General features: G+C 40.4%; 1 protein-coding gene across 1 annotated transcript in view; it reads left to right on the top strand.

The window, feature by feature from the left end:
- LOC115215048 overlaps window positions 1-24,158 on the top strand; it is a 28,721-nt gene extending 4,563 nt beyond the window's left edge. Inside the window, exons 3-5 of the mRNA XM_029784189.2 lie at window positions 16,201-16,413; window positions 22,840-22,955; window positions 23,976-24,158. Coding sequence (XP_029640049.1) covers window positions 16,201-16,413; window positions 22,840-22,955; window positions 23,976-24,131 — 485 coding nt within the window. The 3' untranslated portion in view covers window positions 24,132-24,158. The remainder of the gene's footprint in view (window positions 1-16,200; window positions 16,414-22,839; window positions 22,956-23,975) is intronic.
- The last annotated feature ends 262 nt before the right edge of the window (window positions 24,159-24,420 follow it).

Genomic DNA, 24,420 nt, shown 5'->3' with positions numbered 1-24,420 from the left:
ACTAAAGAGATTTGCTCTGATATTCTCATTTAAATATGAATAGGTAAATTCGGGTGGTTTGGTCACATTAACCAAAATTTTTTTCGGGCGGCTTTGGGCGGTTTGGTAACGAAAGGGTTAAGTGCAAAATAAGACTACAAGTATAGATATGTGATGCATATTGGGGATGAGTTTGGTGAAGAAATATTCAGCATTCCAGCAGGAGTTTGAGGAAGAAAAAGTGAGGCATAATCTTAGAACATTGAACCTCATCAAAGAAATCACAAAAGACAGCAGCAGTAGGTGGTGCAAGGCTAAAGTGGGAAGACTTGTTCAGCTGTAGTCGCTTGCAAAAATTAATGTAAAATGGTGGAAATAAGTAGTTTTTAAATTATCATTATTCAACATTTGTCTTCCAAGCTGGCATGGGTTGGATGGCTTGACAGGTGCTGGCAAGCCAGAGAGCTGCATTATGCTCCAATTGTCTGTTTTGGTTTGGTTCCTATCGCTAGGTGCTCTTCCTAACACCAACCACTTTACAGAGTGTACTGGGTGCTTTTTATGTGACACCGGCACGGTTTCCTCTTGCGTGGTGCCGGCACGGTTTCCTCTTGCATGGCGCTGGCACAGGTGTTCATTACGTAGCACCAGCATGGGTGCTTTTTGAAAAACTTTTTAGGATGTAGTAAAAAAAAAAATGTACATGTAATCTAAACACCTATTTTAGAGATGATTTTATTACTTATGTTGTTCTTATTTCAAATGAACAATGTTATTTTTTGTTTGATATATACCTGCATTCATTTTGCTGATACATGCGATCCTTTTGTGTAATTCATCATTTTAACATCTACTTTTCTATGCTTGCATGGATCAGATGCTATCTGTTGTGGCATATTTTTTACAGCCAGATGCCTTTCCTGTTGCTAACTCTCACCTGTTTCCAAGCAAGTTAATATTCCCCCTCCACCAGGCATGTTTTCCTGTAAGACTGGAAACAAATGACACTGTTTGATGGTGATGCTTACTTAGAACAATTATATAATGTTAGAATAAGGGTGGACACTCGTGTGTGTGGGGGGGCTTTGATCACCCTGCGGTTATAGTAGGCATTTGTGCACATTGCAATACAGTAGGACTAAGCCTGAAACCAGTGTTGGAAAACGACTTACTTAACTATACAGCCACGCTTGTGATGTAGATTTTCTTATTGAAAATGGGGTACAGAGACTGGTTATAGTGTTTGATATCATCATCGTCTGGCATGGATTGGACGTTTTGACTAAGGACTGGCAACCCAGAAAGTTGTACCAAGCTCCAATCTGATCTGAGAAGGTTTCTACAGCTGGATGCCCTTCCAATGCCAACCACTCCAAGAGTGTAGTGGGTGCTTTTTACATGCCAATCAGGCAGTACTAGCATCAACCATGTTTGAATGGTGATTTTATGTGCCACCAGCACGGACGCCAGTCAGGCGGCACTGGCAATGACCACGCTCGAATGGTGCTTTATAATTAGATGATGTTGAGTTGAAACATTATGACCATAGTGTTATCTCTAGGCAAGACCACCTCAGTCTGCTTGTTAGATAAGATGTACCACTCTCAGTAGCTGATTATGATCAGAATGAGCATTCAGGAAGGTAAAAATAACTGCACCAACACTATGCAAATATGAAGATTTGCGAACACTCTCTCACCTATTGTTGACTTGAAAAAGTTAGAATGGATGTAAAGAAATAAATCTAGAAAAGTTAGACAAGTTTTTATAAAAGGTTTTATTCTGAACGTGAATTTAAATCTTCACATTTGAACTAGCCATGCGTAACATGAATATTTTATCTGTTTTATGTTCAAACCAACCACATCTGATCTCTCACACCTATCCTACAATGTTATTCTATGAATGCAGCAATAATGTTATTGAACTCTCAAAGCTATGGGATGATGCGTATTTAATTCAAAACCATGACAATAAATATTCTCTACACGTGACTGAGAAATCTGAATGCAAAAGGGTTGAACCATGATTTCACATACAAAATTAGTTCAAATTCCGCTGAGGTCAATTTTGCCTTTCATCCTTTCGGGGTCGATGAATTAAGTACCAGTTACGCACTGGGATCGATGTAATCGACTTAATGCATTTGTCTGTCCTTGTTTGTCCCCTCTGTGTTTAGCCCCTTGTGGGTAGTAAAGAAAAAAAAAAGTTGTTTAGCCCCAGGTCAGTTCTGATTGAACAAACTTTTCATTAAAGACATTCAGCAATGACTTTTCCATATATTTTCATGCATTATGTACCCCAGATTTTTTTTTCTGAAGACAATTAATTATACTGTTTGAGATAGAATTGGCTGCTTTTTTTTAACTGGTCGATTAAGCTATGGAGAGCTTCCTCCCATCCCTTCTGCATTGGAATGGTTTGTTTCTTTGATGGTTAAAAATAGAAACCTTGATACTGTCAGGCTGCAAAGTTTCTAGGGTAGGGCATGGGTAGAAATATTGACAAAAATTAATTTAAAAAATGCTGACTTCCCTTGTACTGAAACTTTAGACTAAACCAACATCAAATACTCACAGCAAGAGAGGAAACGAACTAAACAAAGTTTGACCCTTTTCATACTAATCTGTGTGAATCCACCCCTGGTTCTATGATACAAATGCTTTGTATTTAGATTGCTCTGTCAAATCATCATCATTGCTTAATGTCTGCTTTCCATGCTGGCAGGGGTTGGATGGTTTGATATGGAGTTGGTTAGCAGGGAGCTGTCCAGACTCCAATTGTCCGTTGTGACGTGGTTTCTATGGCTAGATGGCCTTCCTAACATCAGTGGCTTTCTCATGTAATCTTTATTTATTCACTTTGTTTTGAATTAATCATGCATTTCTATATTTAAAAGTTGGGGAATTATGTACATTAATTACATTATTATGGCGTAGTGGTTAAGAGCGTAGGCTACTAACCCCAAGATTCTGAGTTTGATTCCAGGCAGTGACCTGAATAATAATAATAATAATTAATTCTTTTATTGGCCACAAGGGCTGACAAATATGATTGGAAAACAAAGGAACAAAACAGGACGAAAGGTTACAAAAGGTTTTGTCCGTTTGTGAAAAAAAACCCCCAGTAAACAGCAGTTTAACAATCAAAAATTTTAACAACGAAAAACTCCCAATAGAGGAGACACTTCGAAAAAAGAAAAGGTCTCACGTGGAGAAACCCATAAAAGCCACGGGAGCCTGGTCAAAGGGGTAGAGAGCCCCTTCTTTTATAATACCTTTTTCAATTACAGGCGAAACCTCAGAATTGGTCCATTTATACTGGCCATTCTTGCACAATTCACTCACCTTTCAGAAAACTTGCTATCAGACAGCACTCTCCTCTCTAACCTCATCTTCCTTTACAAGTGAAACTTGAAAAAGTTGATGAGGCCTTGACCAAAGAGGAAAGTGTCTGACTTTAGCCCTTTCAAACGGCTCCACCATACAACCACTTTTGCCACAGCCACTAGGCACAGGAAAACGGTCTTGCCCTCCTTGTTAAAGGAGGTCGGCGGGGCAATCTTCACTATGGATTCAGCTGATAGCCGGATCCGTCCTACATGTGACAGTAGCTGTTCGACATAAACCCATAGTTCAGCAATACTTGGGCACTGGACGAGTGCATGCAGAACGGTTTCGTCGTCCTGGCAACACCTCGGGCAGGTCCGGCACTTCCATGCCGGTAGAGTTTATCTCGAACAGGCAGAGCTCCTCAGTAGCACTGCCAGGCGAGGGACCTTTGGAAATTATCCATTGGCCCCGGCCCGAAAGTTCTCCCAAACAGACTGCTCAGTTCGTTATCATCAACGCCTATAGTTTCCCCGTGAACGTCATCGCATTTTTCCTCCACTAACACTCTATAGAAAGCTAGAGTGGAACTAAAACTGATCGCATTGCCTGCTTGGCAGAGGGCGGAGAGAGCTTGATGGCACTCGAGGTGCCAAGCGCCCTTTCTCGGTCTACGTTTGATCCAGGTCTGCAGCTCTGTCAAAGAGATGAGCTGCGGAAGGTCGTGTCTGACAAAGGACGACCACACCTGTTCACCGTCTAGGAAACGCTTGAGATGTTGTAGCCTGAGTGCATGTCTGTGCATCAGTAACCACGGCATGCCAAGGCCTCCGTTCAGCGGTTGTTGACAGCAGATGGATCGCCTGAACAGTGGCACCTGACCCTTCCACAAAAAGTCGAAGAGCAGGCGTACCAGCTTGGCCAACCAGCGGTCGGGACAAGGGACGACGGTCAAGCGGTAATAGATGACGGATGTGATGTATGCATTCCTCCACCTCTGCTCGACCTTTCAGAGACAGCTTCCTCTCGGTCCATTTCTGGGTGAGATTGGCCACTCTGCTCGTCACCTCTTCCCAGTTTTTATCCACCTGGAGGTCTGGACTGAACCAGACCCCGAGCAATTTAACAGGTCCGTCTGTCCAGCGCTCTACGACGCTGTTGGATTTGCCTCTCCAGGTGCCTTGTTGCAAGCCCACGGACTTTTCCACGTTAATTTTTGCTCCTGTCACCACTTCGTATTCGTTTAGCGTCTCGCAAATCAGGTCAATGTGCCTGTGGTTCGACACCATCATGGTGACGTCGTCGGCATAGGCAGACACGCTGTTTCCAACCTCCTAGATAGCGCGGGATACCCCTCAAAGCCTCCAACTTGCACAGTAATGGCTCGAGAGTCAATACGTACAAGAGGAAGGAGAAAAGGCATCCTTGGCAGACTGAACGCGAGATGTCAAACGGCTCTGAAAGGTGACCGTTCACCCATATTACTGAGCAGATGTTGCTGTATAAAGCAGCGATCCACCCGCAGAAGACCGAATTCGGCTGCCAGGTATCGATGGTCGACCCTATCGAAGGCTTTACTCTGATCTAAATTGATCGAAGCCCCACCCGCGCCAGCGTCGTTACCCACCCTCTCTATGGTGTAGCGCATGAGATTGAGATTATCATGTATCGATCTGGTCGGCACGGTGCATGTCTGCGCCTTGCCTACCAGCTTGTCCACAACAAGCGCCAATCTCTTGGCTAACACCTTGGCCAAAATCTTCAGCTCTGCATTGAGCAGAGTGATGGGCCGAAAGTTGCCTATGATGTCCCCCTTGTTTGGGTCCTTTCTCAGCAAAGCCACCACTCCTCAACAAAAGCAGGAATTCTCCCGTTTTGCTGCCAGTTGCAGTAGACGTTTGCCAAGAGGCCTGCAAACAAGTCTGGCATTGAAATGTAAAGCTCGTAGGGCAGACCATCCAAACCCGGCGATCTACCTCTTGTGCAGCTTTTCATCGCTTCCTCCATTCCCCAGGCAGATATCGGCCTTTCGTAGCACTCTGCCTCGCCGTCTGAGAGTTGCGGTAGGCCATCCAGGTACACACCGAAGTTTGTACCGTCGTCCGTCCCACCATTCTTCCCAAACAGTTGAGCAAAGTGCCGCTGAAACACCGCACACATCTGCTTCGGCTTGGAAACCTTGTACCCGTTCTGGTCCACCAAAGACCGAATGGTCGCTTTGTTGCCCCGCTTCGCCTCCGCCACGTGGGCTCATCGAGCGGCCTTAGTCCCCTCCCCGCTTAGCGAACGCGCCTTAGCTCTGACAACACAGCCTTTGTGTTTGGCGTCAAAGTGTTGGTTGAGGGCCAACCTAGCTGCCAACATGTCGGTTGCGATGCCTGTCTCAAGAGCCTCGTCTAGTTTTCTAACTAAATCCTGCTCCGTTTTCCTACGTTCTACAGCTAGAGCCTTACTAAACCTAATCGACTCTGCTCTAATTGCTCTCTTGAGGGCAAACCACCAGTTGTTGATGATTGCCCCCATGAGCGCCCGTTTAACTAATAAACTAATCCGGTCTCTGTAGGCTTTGCACTCCGTTAACGACACGTTCAGCTTCCAGTAGCCGGGTCCCTGTCTATGTAGCCTAAGTCGACCGTATGGATCACGAATTTGCGGTCCGTATAGTCGATTAGGAGGAATTGTGGACACCCTATGCTGTCCTTATCCGCTGGCCTACAAAACACTCTAAGTACGATCGAGACACCCGATGCGATTGGTCCAAGTCCACATTGGCACATTCGGTTTGTCTAGTCGAAACCTGTCGGACACCTGAAAGCGCCCGAGTAGGTTGGCGAGGCTCTTGCACCCCCCTCTCCTATCAGATGCTCCCCTGCCCAACCGATCGAAATGTTTGTCTAAGACAGCGTTCCAATCCCCAACTAGCACTAGAGTGCGTGACGTTCCCAGGAAAACTTCCAGACGTTTGAAATAATCCGACTGCCCTGCTCCTGTCGGAGCGTAGGCAGCCAGCAGTCTGAAAGCACCGCCATCACTACCATCTACGTTGAGGACCACCAATTTACCTTCTGGATCCAGGAAGACTGTCCTTATTTTCAAGTCCAGGCCCTTCCGAAACAACACTGCAGTACCACCACCGCCCGCTCCTGGCCGACACGGAGATAGAAAGATCTCGTATCCGCCGAAAAGGGCTGCGAGTTCCTGCGGGTCGGAGATCCTGGTTTCACTAATGGCTGCTACATCCACACTGTGAAACCTCAGGTCGTTTAACAGGTGACCCGAAGCCTCTCACATTCAAGCAACCGATTCTAAGTTTTGCCATGTTTCAAAAGGTGACAAAAAAAAGGAGAAAAAGGCTCTACTTACTGTTGTTGTTGGTGGTGGTGGGGGTGGCTCCCTTGTGCTTTTGCACGGGTGTTTCCACTATGTTTTTATAAAGTTTTTTTGAGAAACTTCTCCCTAGCGATCCAACATTGTTAGGGAATTTCTCTTTTATGTCATTGTATATCTTTTCGTTTATTTTAATGGTGAGAATGTGTGCTGGTGGTGTGTTGTGTGTAGGTATTATAAAATCTGTAATGTTTGTACTTGTGTTGTCTTTTTGCTTCTTCCTCCTCTTCTTCTTCGGAGGCACTGTGTGCCATTCACTTCTCTCGGTATCAGTGCTCACACAATCCGAGCTGTCCTGATCCGGAAAGGGGATGGCTGTCGGGTCCACTTCAGCAGCAGGGCGAAAAATTGTTGGTTCTGTTGGTAGCGGTGGTGTTGCTGTATCTGTTGGTGTTAATATCAAAAAATACCTTAGGAATGAGAATCAAGGTTCGAAATTTCCCCAAGACACCTGATGAAGGCTGGAGGGTATATCAGCCAAAATGTGTTAACAACAAACAAGATGAGGACAAATATCTGTCAAATGTAAATAATGTAATCATGCATTATCTCATAGCTTTGAAATTTCAATGATGTGATTTAGTTTTAACATGACTCTGTGGGACAGGTGTGCGAAGCCGAATCTAGTCAGTTTGAATGTATAACAGGTAGAATATTTTGCATTAGATCAAGCCAGTTTAAATGCTCAATGCTTAAAATAATTGTGTTAATTTATGTTCCAAATACCAGCTTAATAATGAATTATGTTAATAAATTCATTTATTGAGGCATGGTCGTTGCCAGTGCTGGTGGCACGTAAAAAACACCTTTTGAGTGTGTGGTCATTGCCAGAACTGCCTGACTGGCTCTCGTGGCACATAAAAGCATCCACTACATTCTCAGAGTGGTTGGCATTAGGAAGGGCATCTAGCTGTAGAAACTTTGCCAGATCAGATTGGAGCCTGGTGCAGCCTTCTGGCTCACCAGTCCTCAGTCACACCGTCCAACCCATGCCAGTGTGGAAAGCAGACGTTAAACGACGGATAATGATGATGACGGCGACGAGGAGGCGGGCTCGTAACAGGAAGGGCATCTGCTTGTAGAAAGTCCGCCTGTATGAATTCCATCCAACTATGCACCAACTTACTCTTCCCAGTTCTTCCCTCCCAAGAATATTGGACTGTTGGAATCTCTTCCTTGCTCATGTCTCTCCTGCAAGTGTTGACTTGCAATAGTTTGAACAGAAATTAGCAGCCATTAAACTTACCAATCTCTAATCTTTTATCTTTTACTTGTTTCAGTCATTACACTGTGGCACCACCTTGGAGAATTTTACTTGAATGAATCAACCCTAGTACTTAGTCTTTTTTTTTTAAAAGCCTGTTACTGATTCTATTGATCTCTTTTGTCGAAATGCTAAGTTGCAGGGGCATAAACACACCAACACTGGTTGTCAATCAGTAGTGGGGTACAAACACAGAAAAAACTCACACGCACATGTATATATATGACAGGTTTCTTTCAGTTTCCATCTACCAGATCACTCACACAGCCAAGTCTTCCTCCAAAACCTGGAAGTAAAAGAGAAAAGCAATGTTACCAGAAGTATTTTACAAGCACTCGCATATTTTTAATTGTTCCACTCATTGGACTGTGGCCATGCTGGAGCACTGCCTTGAAGGGTTTTAGTTGAACAAATTGTCCCTAGTACTTATGTTTATTTTTTTTTAAAGTCTTGTACTTATTCTGTTAGTGTCTTTTGCTGAACCACAAAGTTACAGTGACGTAAAACCAAGCAAACACCAGTTATCAAGCAGAAGGTGTGCTTGAGTGTAGTTTGATACCCAAGGACACATACACACATATATGGCAGAGACTGGTGGCATGTAAAAGCACCCATTACACTCTCAGAGTGGCTGGCATTAGGAAGGGCATCCAGCCATAGAAAATGGAGTCTGGTGCAGCCTTCTAGTGTGCCAGCCTGGTCAAACCATTTAACCCATGCTAGCATGGACAATGGATGTTAAATGATGATGATGCTGAAGTTGATTGATTTGACTAAGCCAGTATTTCTTAAGCAGGGTCCATATGACCCTTGCGAGTCCATATAAGATTTTGTTGTTGAAATGTCATCATCATCATCGTTTAATGTCCACTTTCCATGCTGGCATGGGTTGGACAATTTGACTAAGGACTGGCGAACCAGATGACCGCACCAGGCTCCAATCTGATCTGGCAGAGTTTCTACAGCTAGATGCCCTTCCTAACGCCAACATCTCCGATAGTGTAGTGGGTGCTTTTATGTGCCAGTCAGACAGTACTAGCAACAGCCACGCTCAAATGGAGTTTTTTACGTGCCACCTGCACAGGAGCCAGTCAAGCGGCATTGGCAACGACCTCACTGGGATGTTTTTCACATGCCACCGGCACAAGTGCCAGTAAGGTGATGATGGTAACGATCACGCTCAAATGGTGCTTTTTACATGCAACTGGCATGAAAACCAGTTAGCTGCTCTGGCAACGATCACGCTTGGATGATGCTCTTAGCGCTCCACTAGCATGGATGCCAGTCATCGAATTTGATTTCGATTTCACTTGTTGTTAAAATTTATCTGCAATAAATTGTTTATATATCTGCAATACACAAAATTTTAAGAATTCTTTTATAGAATTCTTAATATTTAATTATAAAAATATAACAGGATTTTTTAAACCTCAAATGGCAAGGGGATGGGATAAAGTAAAATGGGAATCGAAGGGGTCCATAGGTAAAAAATGATTGAGAAACATTGCACTAAACTAGCGGTTCCCCATGTTTTTGCACTCGTGACCCCTTACCCAAAAGCTTGAAAGCCATGCAACCCCCTGCTATCAGCAACTTGATTTACATTTTAATCATGTGAAAACCAGATCATAGACATGTTTGGGAACAGAGGGCAAACACCACACAACCACATTTATGGTATTGGCAGGGACATCTGACATGACACGACACTGGACACATTCTACCATTCGCTACCCTTGTTGCCCAATTTCTTTTTTCTTATAAAAATGGTTGTGTAGATGAGAAGTTTGCTTCCAAACCAAGTTTAGGGTTCAGTCCAACTTCTTGGTACCTTGCTTGTCTTCTATAACCCTATTAAAGCTGATTGGGAGGCACAGACTACGAGCTCGGGACGGTGGTAGAATCATTAGCACGCCGGGTGAAATGCTTTGTGGTATTTCGTCTACCGCTACGTTCTGAGTTCAAATTCTGCCAAAGTGACTTTACCTTTCATCCTTTCGGGGTCGATTAAATAAGTACCAGTTACGCATTGGGATCGATGTAATCAACTTAATCTGTTTGTCTGTCCTTGTTTGTCCTCTCTGTGTTTAGCCCCTTGTGGGTAGTAAAGAAATAGGTGAAATGAATCTTGGCTGAGGCCACTTGAAAATTTGTACTGATGATATTTAACAGAATCTTCTCCACAAACAGAAGTACTTCCCTATACTTATATCAATGAACTTGATGAGATTTAATTATTTTTGGAAGGCCTACTTTGTAATTTTGCATAAGCAATTGAAGATGTAAACACAAGCATGCACACACACCGAAACCATGCCAAAGTAGACTTTAGTACTTAGTGCAGTTCTCTGGCTTATTGAATCCTATCAAACTGTCTGACCCCTGCCTGCATGGGGAAGGGATATTAAGACCCCTATCTTTATCCTTCTATCATACTCTAACCTCTCGCCTGGCACAATACCACTTCCTTTGGTTCCACTCCCTCTTCTGTGTGTGAGGTCTTTGTCTTGCAAGTTACTTGGCAACCCTACAGCTGATGGTGCCATGTAAAAAGCATCAGTGCTGGTGCCACATAAAAAGTATCCAGTACACCCTGAAAAGTGATTGGTGTTAGGAAGGTGTCCAGCCATAGAAACCATGCCAAACCAGACAATGGAGCCAGTGTAACCCTCCAGTTTGTCAGCACAGAAAACTGACGTTAAATATATATATATATTTTTTTTCCAGTTTCTGTTTAGCAAATTCACTCACAAGGCTCAGAGCTATGATAGAAGATACCCAAGTACCAGGCAGAGGGAGGCATTGGACCTTAAACCAAGCAGTTGGGAAGCGGACTTCAACTACATAACCATGCCTGCACATATTTTTATATATATATATATAAAAAACGAGTGTCCATAAATCTCCTCTTTGCCCTTGTGCTCATGCCATGAGATGTTTTTTTTTTTTTTTGTAAGAAAATATGGTACTAAGGTGATCTTGAAGCTGTTTGTAGTCCAGGTTTCAGCTCCTCTCAGAAAAATGCTCTCCATACATGCTTTGAAGCAGACCAGCTTAGTATAGTTCTGTTGAAGTTTGCTTGAGTAGCTAGAGAAGAGCTTTACCTGTATGTATATATAAGTAGGTGCAAGCTTGACTGTGTGGTTGGGAAGTTCACTTCTCAACCACGTAGTTTTGTGTTCAGTTCCACTTGACTTAACCTTGTCAGTGGTTGATGGAAACTGAAAGAAGGTTTTATTTATATATATATATATATATATATACTACACTCACGGAGTGGTTGGCGTTAGGAAGGGCATCCAGCTATAGAAACACTGCTAGATTAGACTGGAGCCTGGTGCAGCCTCCTGGCTTCCCAGTTGAACTGTCCAACCCATGCAAGCATGGAAAACTGACGTTAAACGACGATGATGATGATGATATACGTGTGTGTGTGTTTTATATAGTGGCTTTGATAGTCCAATGATGGCTTAACTGGCAGAAACTTCAAAGTCACTGTTAATAATATTTTTGTTTAAGGATACTATATATATATTTATATATTTGCGTGTGTGTTTATATCTTCAATTGTTTGTATGAAAGTGTATTGCTGTCTATTTCTCATTTCAATAAATTGTTTGGGTACTTTGTACTTTTGAAGCTGAGTGTAATTAAGTGATCTCTTACTTGAAAAACAGGTAAGGGTTAATATCAGGATGGGCACCTGGCTGTAGAAAAAATATCTCAAAATAATATATTCACCTAACCCAATGCAAGCAAGGAAAAACAGACCTGAAACGAATGAACAGACAAAAAAATCTTTGTTAATTAAAGAGGCAAACTCTAAATGAATATATGCCAATGAGGTCAAATTGACTGAAACATGTCTATAGTTGTCTCTTGCCTGCAAACACTGGTTCTCTTTTTTCTAAGCATTTAAATCAGTAGTTCTGAAGCAGAGTCCAAATGACCCTTGTGGGGTCAATATAAGATTTTGGTTTTAAAATTGGTCTGAAATAAATTAGTTATACTTCTACAGTACACACTATATTAACAATTTTTTAAATATAATTCCTAATAATATTGTAAAAATATATGAATTTTTAAATATCAAATGGCCAGTGGGGTCCATCTGAGTTAAACAGATCAAAGAAGTCAATAGGTGAAAAATAATTGAGAACCACCGATTTCAACCTTTCATTACTGTATTTATTTTGAGATGCTCTGTGTTTCTTTCAATTAATTTAAAATATAACAAAGAATTTAGTAAAATAACTTCGTTATCATTAAGCTTGTGTTAAGAACATAAATTGTGACTAAGGTTTGGTGGAAGATTTTAATTCTAAACTTATGAAAACAAGACATTAATACTACAGAGCCAGAGCTGGTTTCAGCTGGGTTGGTATTGAAAGGGTTAAGAATTGTTTCTCTATTATATATTTCAACCCTTTCGTTACTGTATTTCTTTTGAGATGCTCTGTGTTTCTTTCAATTAATTTTAAATATAACAAAGAATTTAGTAAAACAATTTAGTTATCATTCAGCTGGTGTTAGGAACATAAATTGTGATTAAGGTTTGGTGGAAGATTTTATGACATTTGTACTCAGACCCAGTTTCAGCCGGGTTGGTAACGAAAGGATTGAGAGATTCTAATTTCTTGAAATTATCTCCCCTTTACTTAGTGTCTCCAAGACTCGGCATTAGATTTTTTTTCCTTTCAATAATTATTTTGTGTGCAGCACTCAGTGCATCTCCCTTTAACTTCAGTTAAATAAGTCTTGCAAAGGAAAGAATTAATTTAGATGACACATTACAACTAGCATGTTATTAATCTTCTAAATATAGAATGGCAGGAACTTGTCTGCAGTGGGTAGTGGTGTCAGCTTTGTTTTTTATCCCTCTGCTGTTGATAAAATAACTACCATTCAAGGTCAGTTCAACTGATTATATGCTCTCCACCCCTCCCACATACTTCTTTTACAATTTATGGGCATGTGCTAAATTTATTATTAAGCGAATGTTTAATAATAATCATAATTTATCGTTTAACGTCCGCTTTCCATGCTAGCATGGGTTGGACGATTTGACTGAGTGCTGGCGAACCAGGTGGCTGCACCAGACTCCAATCTGATCTGGCAGAGTTTCTACAGCTGGATGCCTTCCTTTCTACTCTAGGCACAAGGCCTGAAATTTTGGGGAGGGGGCCAGTCGATTACATCGACCCCCCCAGTACTCAGCTAGTACTTAATTTATCGACCCTGAAAGGATAAAAGACAAAGTTGACCTCAGCAAAATTTGAACACAGAACATACCAATGGGCAAAATACTGCTAACAATTCTGCCAGCTCACTGCCTTTACAGTAATAATAGTAATATCGTCAAGCTGGCAGAATTGTTACCATAGGGGGCAAAATACTTTGCTGCATTTCATCTGTCTTTATGTTCTAAATTCAGATTCTGCCAAAGTCAACGTTGCCTTTCATCCTTGCAGGGGTCATTGAAATCAACTTAGGCAGCGAGCTGGCAGAACCGTTAGCACGCTGGGCGAAATGCTTAGCAGTTTTTCGTCTGCCGTTACGTTGTGAGTTCAAATTCCGCCAAGGTCGACTTTGCCTTTCATCCTTTCAGGGTCGATAAATTAAGTACCAGTTACACACTGGGGTCGATGTAATCGACTTAATACCTATGTCTGTCCTTGTTTATCCCCTCTATGTTTAGCCCCTTGTGGGTAATAAAGAAATAGAAATCAACTTAGCCACTTCCCCAAATTTACTGGCCTTGTGCCTAAACTTGAAACCAATATTATTATTATTATTAAGCATTACTAATCTTTGAATGATCCTTTCTGCTGTAGGAACATGGGGCTGAAATTGTGGTAGAGGAGGCAAGTCGATTACATCGGTCCCAGTGTGTAACTGGTATTTAATTTATCGACCGCTGAAAGGATGCAAAGCAAAGTTGACCTCAATAGAATTTGAATTCTGAACAGAGCAATGAGCAAAATGACGCTAAGCATTTCATCCAGTGTGCTCACGACTCTGCCAGCTCACCACCTTACTAATCCTTGAATAATCTTAAGTGTTTTTATCTGGCTGCATTTTAAATCGCTAGATTAACCCTTTTGTTACCATATTTTTATTGTCTTTCATCATCTTTTAACATTCAGTCGAGTGAATCAACCTCAGTACTTATTTTTTAAGCCTGGTACTTATTCTATTGGTCTCTTTTGATGAACTACTAAGTTATGGGGATGTAAACACACCAACACCAGTTGTCAAGCAGTAATGGGGAACATTCCAGCTGCCAAACCCACTTAAGGATTTGGTCGGTCCAAGGCCATAGTGGAAGATACTATGTCATGCAGTAGGACTGAACCTGGAACTATATGGTTGGAGTGCAAATTTGTTACCACAAAGCCATGCCTGTGTATATTAATGCTCCACGCTGATTACTCCCGTCCACTCTTGTATAATGTGAACAGCCAGCAAGAAACCTGTTCTGGCCCCTTCCTTTATACACTTACCTTTCATCACCTAGCATTAAAGCTGCTTACCTCACTAATATGGCCCCCAAAACAGTCAAGTGGGACCTTTGTCTTGTGAGCTGCATGACAGCTTCAATAAGTGCCATGAAAAAAAAGCGCCCAGTACACTCTGTTGGCATTAGGAAGGGCATCCAGCAATGGAAACCATGCCAAACCAGACACTAAGCAGTCTTTGCACCCATCAAATCCTGTTGAACCATCCAGCCCAGCCAAAATAGTCATCCTGTTTTATGTTCGAGCTGACAAGATCCAGCCTCTCACACCTACCCTACAATGTTAGTCTAAAAAATTTAGTCATGTAGTCGAAATCTCAAAGCTACAAGATGATGCGTGATTAATTCAAAACAATGTGAATAAATCTCTTCTATCTCTTCTATATATATAAAAGGCAGTTTGTCTGTGTGTGTGTCTGTCAGGTTGTACCCTCACCCTGACCACGGCTTTCAACCGATTCTGATGAAACTTGACACACACATAGCCCAATGTCATAATTCAAAACTAACGCAGTGAAAATTTTGAAAAGTTCCCCCAGTTCTGAAAAAAATCAATAAATTCGACATGGGGTTGAGAATCTAAGCTTATATGCAACACATTTTCCGTTGTAGTTTTCGCAACTTGCAATCGATTTTCACCAAACTCATGGTGAAGCTTAATGTTACCATAAGGAACTTAATTCTGACGTTAGTTTTCCATGCAATACCTTACCATCAGAAAAATCGATAAAATCATGCCATTTCGGGAAATCACGTTCAAATTCAAGATGACATATTTTCGACAATATCTTTAACAAATTGGCAGGAATTTTTTTTGAAATTCACAGCGAGCATCATGTCTGCTCCAAGGAGCTATATGGCCCTTTTGATTCCAATAGGATACGTTATTACTGGAAAAAATCGATTAATTACATCATATGTTGCACACATAGCAAACCGATTTTTCTGCGATATTTTTTTAAAGTTCACATAGATTTTCCATACACTGATGTTGGACATCAAGTTTGCATTAAATGTCAAACTAATGACCTTTTGTCAATGCAGTTGCAGGCCGGTACCTCAGCAGCAATGAAGCGTTTTGGCACATTTACGGCTTCCCGCTCCATCAGAGACACCCGGCTGTGGTGCAGCTTGCTGTACACTTGGAAAATGGACAGTGGATTTACTTCACAGAGCAATCTGCTGCACAGGTAGCCACCAAACCTAAAGACACAACGTTGACCGGTTTCTTCAAATTATGCCAACGTGATGACTTCGCTTGAACGCTTTTGTACCCCCAGGTCCCATCGTACTTCGTGTGGTCTAACAACACCTGGGTTCGACGGAAATCTGGCCAAAACGTCAAAGGCTTCCCAGGCGTCAAGTTTGACTCCTGCCTGGGTCGAGTTTACAACATCCCGCCAAACCAGCAACTAACAAACCCAGAAAATGCACTTTGACTGTCATAGATTTTCTTCATGCATGCAAGGGAATGGTGCCTTGAATGCCTTAATGCCTTTTAGGCTTCATTTTACAAAATAACGGTTCAATGAGTACAAAAAAGGGTAAAAAGGTAATGGGCATTGCTTATCGACAAAGTTTCTAACATGCCCGGGCAATGCTGCTAGTAAGCCTTAAATTTGTGATAGAATAATTGGGATGCCAAATGGTTGAATGATGATATTTAAAGAGTTTCTCATTTTTAATCTTTTTAATTGCATTTCTTTTCTTTTTTTTCCTTTCAGTTTTTGAAGTGAACAACATCCTTGGATTGGAACGAACTGTTGCAGGGCTATGGCGAATGGGTGGCGTAAATGTTGTATGTACACCGTTGCGCACCTATGAAGCTGTGGCTCAATTTCTTGGTGTTGACGGATCTTTAATCTCACCTACTGTAGCACCTTTGCAGTCAGTTGAAAAAAGTCTATATTGGTTAGAATGTTTGGGCAATCCTGGCTGTAAGTACAGTTTATTTCATTTTTATGTTTTGTTACATTAACCAGAGTGTTATCCGTCATTTGACAGGGAACTTTGGAAGTACACTTTTGCCACCATGGGGTAATAACCAGGGAAAATGGCATACATACAAAAGAATTATAGTTTAACTTTTATCAGATTTCTTGGTGCTTATATAAAATGGTGAAATGAATAAGTTTTGAATGAAAAATTATCACCATCCTCATTTAACATCCATTTTCCATGTTGGCATGGGTTGGATGGTTTGACTGTAAACTGGTACTCTGGGGAGCTGCACCAGGTTCCATGCTGATTTGGCATGGCTTCTACAGTTGGATGCCCTTCCTAACTCCAACCACTCCGAGAGTGTAGTTAGTGCTTTTTACATGGCATGGGTGCTAGTTATGTAACACTGATATTGGCCACAATTATGATCTCACTTGGCTTGACAGGTCTTCTCAAACAAGGTATATTGCCAAAGGTCTCGGTCACTTGTCACGGCCTCCATGAGGCCCAATGCTTGAGCGGTGCTTTTTATGTACCACCAGCGCAGGTGCCATGATGTAGTTAGTAATGCCATGACTACGATTTCCTTTGGTTTGATGGGTCTTCTCAAGCACAGTATATTGCCAAAGGTCTCAGTCTCCTGTCATTGCTTCTGTGGAGGCCCAATATTCATTCTTAAATATTGTAAATCTTTAGACAAATTCCTGCACAGGAAGTTCTTACAACAGCAAACAGAGGATGGACCTTTCAAAAGTGGTTGTTATTTTTGCAGGGGTTTGGTTATCATGTGTATCTGTAATGATGAAATGCCATCACTTCCACAGTTTCCATAGTAATGAGGGTAGACCAGAAGTATAGTATAGGCAGGGAAAGTTACTGATCCTGGGTTACTCAGGCAATAATGTTGTCCATTGCTGTTGCACATTGAGAAATGATGGCTGTATCTAAGAAGTCATACTCAGGCACAAGCTGACGTTCACTACATTGGTAAATATGGTGAAATCTCTGTTCTGCTAAGGAGATCTAATAAGACAGAAACATATCTGGAATTGTCTTAAAATAAATTTCTCTTTTGTATAACTACTGTCATTTATTCCCTCTCCTCCTCTCTTATCCTTAGGGTTCTTTCTACTCATCCTACACCTCTTATGTTAGCTCCTTCTGTGTCTCTCTTTTACTCTCTCTCTCTCTCCCCTCACTTTTTACAATGTAGAAAGCTTTGGAGAAACCTGCATTTATATTGACTGCTGGGCCAGATTTAAGACCCATAGAGGCTCTAAGCACTTAAAAGATTTTGGTGTCCCCATATATATGTAATTCAAAATATAAACAATAATAAACCTTAAAATAAATTTTAAATTCTTCAAAAGGTTAAAACTCCCTCTTTATTTATATACTTTTTTCAATTGCAAAATCTTTGATCACCACGAACACTCTGAAATTATATTTCTGGTCACATAAACCACTTTGAATATTATTTTAGCAAGTTCAAAGTAATTTATTTTGTGCTGTAAACCATTTACCATTTTTGTGGTACCTCCACTGCCCTTGATGCTCTAAGCACTTCCTTATTTTGCTGATTGGCTATTATTAATTAGTATATAGAAATAATTGTTAACATTTTCTAATCATTACCTTATGCCAGTATGAATTTGTTAATTCCGACTTTTTAGTGTATCTATTTTTTTCTTTTTTCTTTTTTTTTTTTCTGAATTAAAAAAATTTGCATGAATTCTTGGAACTGGTTAACTACTCCATGATGAAGAAGTTGTATATCTTGGTTAGGGCTCTTGAGACAGGTAATGTGTAAAGTCACATCTGGAGGAAAATTTTAGAATTCTATCTCCCCACCTCCTTTTAATCAGTTACCCACTATTCTAATTACTTTCACATGATTAAACTTCCGTGTTTCTCTTTGCTGGAATGAATTAAATGTTTGTTACTCACAAGCTCTTCTAATTACTAGTAACTTTCTCAGACCTAATTCAAAGTTTTTCTTATATCTGTTACCTGGATTTAATTTTGAATTAATATTTAAGTTTTGATAAATATATCCTTTTTTTTTTGTAATTAACAACTGTTACTCCTAATTTCCATCCCATTGCTCATAAATTATTTTATTTCACATCAGCCTTTGCAAATCTCTCACTGTTACTACTCTCCATTAATCACTAAAAGTCTCTCTCTCTCCCTCTCAGTCTTAACTGTAAGTTTTGGCAGTCATTGCTGAACCCACCCCCATCACTTTGCCCCCGACCCACCCTCTTCCGGTTAATCTCTGAAAACTTTGTTTCATTTGTCATCTGTTCTTTTAGTCATAGGTGTTGTTTTGCACTTGGGCCTCACTGAGGCAGTGACTAGTGACCGGGACCTCTGGAAATATGGTGTGCTTCAGAAGACTCGGCAAGCACAAGTGTGACCATAACCTAGTGGCCTATGCCAGGGGTGTAACCAGCCCACTTATGCATGCCTTTTCTTCATTGGACACTAAACTCTGCTTGCGAAGACCGGTTGAGGCAAGTGAAGTTGAAATCAAACTAGGTGACTGGCATCCATTGCTAGTGGAGCGCTAAGAGTACCATACAAGTGAGATCATTGCCAGAGCAACAAGCTGGTCTTCATGCCGATGGCACATTAAACACACCATTCAAGCGTGATCATTACCGCGTCGCCTTACTAGCACTTGTGCTGGTAGCATGTGAAATATTCGAGCGAGGTCGTCGACAGTGTGCTGGACTGGCTCCTGTGCAGGTGGCACATAAAAAGCGCCATTTGGGTGTGGCTTTTGCCAGTTGCACCAAACTGGCCCTCATGCCTGTGACACGTAAAAGCACCCACTACACTCTCGGAGTGGTTGGCGTTAGGAATGGCATCCAGCTGTAGAAACTCTGCCAGATCAGATTGGAGTCTGGTTTGCCAGACCTCAGTCAAATCGTTCAACCCATGCTAGCATGGAAAGTGAACATTAAATGATGATGATGATGATGATGAAGGTAACCCTACACGTGTTGGTGCCATGACAAAATGCACCTTGTACACTGTAAGTGGTTTCTAAATTGATTGAGCAGCAACAATGCAGGACTTTAGAGGGCTCTTTAGCCATGCTGAGGATAATACAACCTCTATAGTACTGGTGTCATGGAAAAAAAGGTGCCTTGTACACTTTGTAAAGTAGTTGTTATTTGAAAGGACATTCAGCTGTAGAAACTATGTCAAATCAAACATTTGAGTAAGATGTTGTTCCCCTATTTGTTGAATCTTCTAACCTATACCAGCATGGGTAAATGGATGTAAAAGGATGATAATTTTACAAATTATTGAAACACTTTCTAGCTCTTTTGTTATTTTGGTTGGAGATATGCTGTGCTTGAGAAGACCCAGCTAGCCAAGTGAGACCGTAGCCATGGTCTAGGCCAGTGTCGCATAACTGGCCCATTTAAGAGTACCCTTCAATCGTTGGGCAATAAGTAGATGTTAAACGATGATGATGATGGTTCTCTAAGCAAATTTAGCTTTTGCTGTTTGATAAAAAAAATCTGATTTTTCTTCATTTCATTTTGTGTAAAATTGCAGTGCTCAGTCTTTCTGACTTGCACTGGAGATCAACAAAAAGAAGCTACTGGTATATATTGCAGTTAGTTTTAAAAATACTCCACTTATTTTAACATAGCCATCTGTGTACTTAATATATATTCACTGCTGAGAGGCAAGTTGCTGTGGGTTGTCATCCAAGATAAAATCTCTTATGGATATGCTATGTTTAAAAAGGCAATATATAGCAGAATGAGACAAAAAAACAATCTTCCTGGCACAGCTAATGAGAACACCAGATGCATTTTGGCTTTGTTTGGCCTTGTCAATGATGTCTACTTGCAGCCAGCCACATACCTAGTGAGATTTGTCACCTCTGATACAGAAGACAATGAATAGATAATCTGGTGTATACGAGTATTAAACTGAAATAGCTATCTGTTTATCATATTTAAAATCATATATACACCATTGACAGGCAAGTTAGTGCAGTTTTCGCCTAAAATAAAATCTCTAATAGATGTACTGTGTTTAAAAATACAATGTATATCAGTGGGACTGTTGCTCACCTAAAAATAGTTACTCTGTTGAAAGGCATGATGCTATGGTTTTTACCTGAGAGAAAATCCTTTCATAGATTGTGTTAAAAACATCCATATATATTGAAATGAAATGGACATCATTGCACCAGTGACTCATGGGAACCTTTCATTTTCCTTGAGGCTAGTCAATAACATGTACCTTTTTGTCACCTGCCCAAATGAAATTCATTCCTCAATATGTAAGAAACAGTGAATAAAATGTTTACTGGAGCTAACCAGGATGTAGAAAACCTCAGTGAACACAATTGAAACATTAAATTAAAATAGTCACATATTTTTCGTACTAAATGTATATACACTCCAGAAAGTTACAAGTTTTGTTTAGGTATGTGATAAGTTAGTACATGTTACTGACAAGCCTCAAAAACGGTGAAATGCATCTAATGTTCTCATGATGATGTTCATTCTGCATTGCTCTGTATATTGTGCTTTTAACACTTGTATGAAGAGATTTTCTCCCTGACAAAAATCACGGTCACAGAATTTTTTTACATTTAGATGGTTGTTTTAATTTAATGGTGCTTTTTATGGTGGCATGTAAAAAGCACCATTCGAGCGTGGTGATTGCTAGTGTTGCCTGACTGGCTCCCATGTTGGTGGCATGTAAAAAGCACTATTCAAGCATGGTCGTTGCCAGTGCCATCTGACTGCTCCCGTGCCAGTGACACTTAAAAAGCACCATTTGAGTGTGGTGATTGCCAGTGATGCCAGTACTTCCTGACTAGCCCTTGTGTCGGTGGAACGTAAAATGCACCCACTACACTCTCAGAGTGGTTGGCATTAGGAAGGCCATCCAACTGTAGAAACCTTGCTAGATCAAATTGGAGCCTGGTGCAGCCTTCTGGCTTGCCAGACCTCAGTCAAACTGTCTAACCCATGCATGCATGGAAAGCAGACGTTAAACGATGATGATGATGTTGTCTTAATTGCATATGTCTAGTTTCTTTCTGATATTTTTTTTCTTTTTCTTCAAAGATACTTTAATTTAGTCATGATACAAACTTTTTGGGAAATGGTCTTCCTCCAATTATAGTTTCCATTTATTTTTGCAAGATTTGGTGGCCTTTCAATGCATCTGTCCCCCCCCCTTTTTTTTTTAACTTGCTATTATCTGGTTGTGTTGTTTGAGATAGATCTCTATATTGTTATCTTTGTGATTATGCAGAGAGAAACGTATTTCATCTTATTAATTATTCACATATAATTTCTTAATTACTTTAACCCCCCCCTTTTTTTTATAATCTAATTTTGATTAAATTATATAGCTATGTATCTTCACTATAGCAAGACACTTTATGCTTGCCCCTTTCACGTCTCCCCCACCCCGATACCTGACATAAAAACCACATCTTTTTCTCTCAGACTCTTCCCCTCCACTTAGCTGAAGGGGTCTTTTTCCTGTCTTGCAAGTTACTTGGCAACCTCACTAATGCTGGTAGCACAAAAAGGGCATCCCAGTACACAGTGTAAAGTGGTTGAGTGCTAGGAGGGCATCCAGCTGTAGAAACCTTGCTGAAACAAACATTGGAGCACAATACAACTCTTTGACTTGCCAGATCCTCTCAGACTCTCCAAGCCATGCCATCATGGAAAACAGACATTAATTGGTAATGATAATGATGAGAAGGCTCCTTTTTAATCAGGGATGTAGATTTAATCTGTATTCTTGAATGGATATTATATTAGCTTTTGAAATCAAACTGCCTGAGCTACTAATCACTTAATCTTAATCCAAGCTGTACTATATCCATTAAACTTCTTTCTTCTGTCTGACCAAAAATAGTTGTCCCATCTTTTTTATTATTGCTTGCATTAGAACAGTGTCTGACGGAGTGTAAATCATCATCATCATCATCGTTTAACATCTGCTTTCCATGCTAGCATGGGTTGGACGATTTTGACTGAGGACTGGTGAACCAGATGGCTGCACCAGGCTCCAATCTTGATCCGGCAGAGTTTCTACAGCTGGATGCCCTTCCTAACGCCAACCACTCTGAGGGTGTAGTGGGTGCTTTTTACGTGCCACTGGCACGGGGGCCAGTCAGGCGGTACTGGCAACGACCTCACTCGAATCTTTTTACACATGCCACCGGCACAATGTCCATATTTACCTAAAATCCTAGTATTAAATACATGAAAATGTAAAACAGCATCCCCTGTTATAAAAATAAATGCCATTGTGCAAATATATTTTATATTTTTAGGTAAAATACAATATATTGATTTGTAGTTTGAAAAAAAAAAAATTTTTGTTTAAAAAAAATTTATTGTAATATGTTTTCGTTTCAGGTGACACAGTGAATGAAACTCTTGAGAAATGGAAAGATGGTGCTTCAGTTGTACTGAGCTACCGAGCTCAACAACATCTTGAGATGGACATCTACAAAGTTGTTGCTGAACAAAAGGTGGAGAAACTTTTATTTTACAAAATAATTTGGTTTCATTTCATTAGTCTTGACCTGAACTTGGGCAGCTTGTGGACTCTTATAACACATTATATGGCACATTTGATATCATTATATAACAGTTTTTTTACTAAAATTTTGTAACATAATTGCTAGGTCTGGTTTGGTTAATTTAAATGATTTCATTTCTTTCTCTCCCTCTCATTCATTCAGGATTTTTCACAATAAAGGTTTGGTGGAGCTGGTTGATTTCCTGAATTATCAATCAGTGAAAATATAACCATTTATGATGTTTGTTAAATTCTTCTTTTAGTAGCGCCGCCTGATTTATATTGTTTCATAAAGCCATGTTAGCCAAAGGTTGCTCATGATAGTGGAATAGCTTTGTCTGTTTACATTCAGGTTGCCACTTTTTGACTTATCAGTCATATTTAATTAGTGTAGATCCTAAATTTAATTTGTGAGAGGTATTTGAAGTTAGCTGATCTGGAGTGGTGGAACTTGTCAAGGGTCCCAGTTAGGGTCAGATAGCAGAAGATGGTCCTGTGGCTCAACAAATATAGGTCTTATAGATGTCACTTGTGTTCATTAGTCTGTGAACATACTTTAATTTCATATGAACTTAGTCCTCTGGCATAAGGGCTAAATAGGCCCTATACCTCAAGGCTAATGAGAGGAGGAGCCTAGTTAAGTAAACTGGCAGAAGGCAACAGGGAACCACTGCTGTATCTTGCTCAAGGAAAATCATGAATTTTCAATTTGCTGAAGAGGTCCATAATTGCCAACACTTGTATGGCACAAGGGAGAGAATGAATGGGAGACATAGAGAAATCTTAAATTTTCAGCAATATTTTAATCAACAGATAATTAGAGAAACCAGGAATTTGTTTTAAAGAACTATTTGTTCTTGACATTTACTGTGATTTTACCTTAATTTAAATGTCTTTTGTTGTTTGGCATGAAAACTCTTTTTATTAATGTATTTGAATTGATTGTTTTTCTTTTCTTTTTCTATTTTAGTTTCATTTATTCCTGGCTGTAGAAGACCCTGGCGACGTTGATAAACTCTCCTTTATGTTGTCCTCAGTTTTGACACCATACGGAGTGAAAATCCATTGCCGAGCTCTTCAAGTCTTAGATGATTACTCCAAAAAAGTGATGAAGGAAAATTTGTAGTTTACCAAATAAATTCCTTTGTTTTTACCAGTGCCTTATTGTATCATTATTAATGACAATATTTTGCTTATTTCTATGCAGTTATGGTGTTTATTAATATGTACATAGGAGGTTAAACAACATATTTAGTCTTCTCAGTGTGGCTTATAGTTTACGTTTGCAATTTTTCAAATGGAATAATATTTTGTTTTCAGAGTTTGCTTTAATCTGGATTGTAAATAACTATCATCATCATCATCATTGCAATGAATATCATATCATCTGAACTCATGTTTGCATGAGTCAGACA

This window comes from Octopus sinensis, linkage group LG1 (genome assembly GCF_006345805.1).
Source record: "Octopus sinensis linkage group LG1, ASM634580v1, whole genome shotgun sequence".
NCBI lineage: Eukaryota > Metazoa > Mollusca > Cephalopoda > Octopoda > Octopodidae > Octopus > Octopus sinensis.
This window is presented reverse-complemented; position numbering and strand designations above follow the sequence as displayed.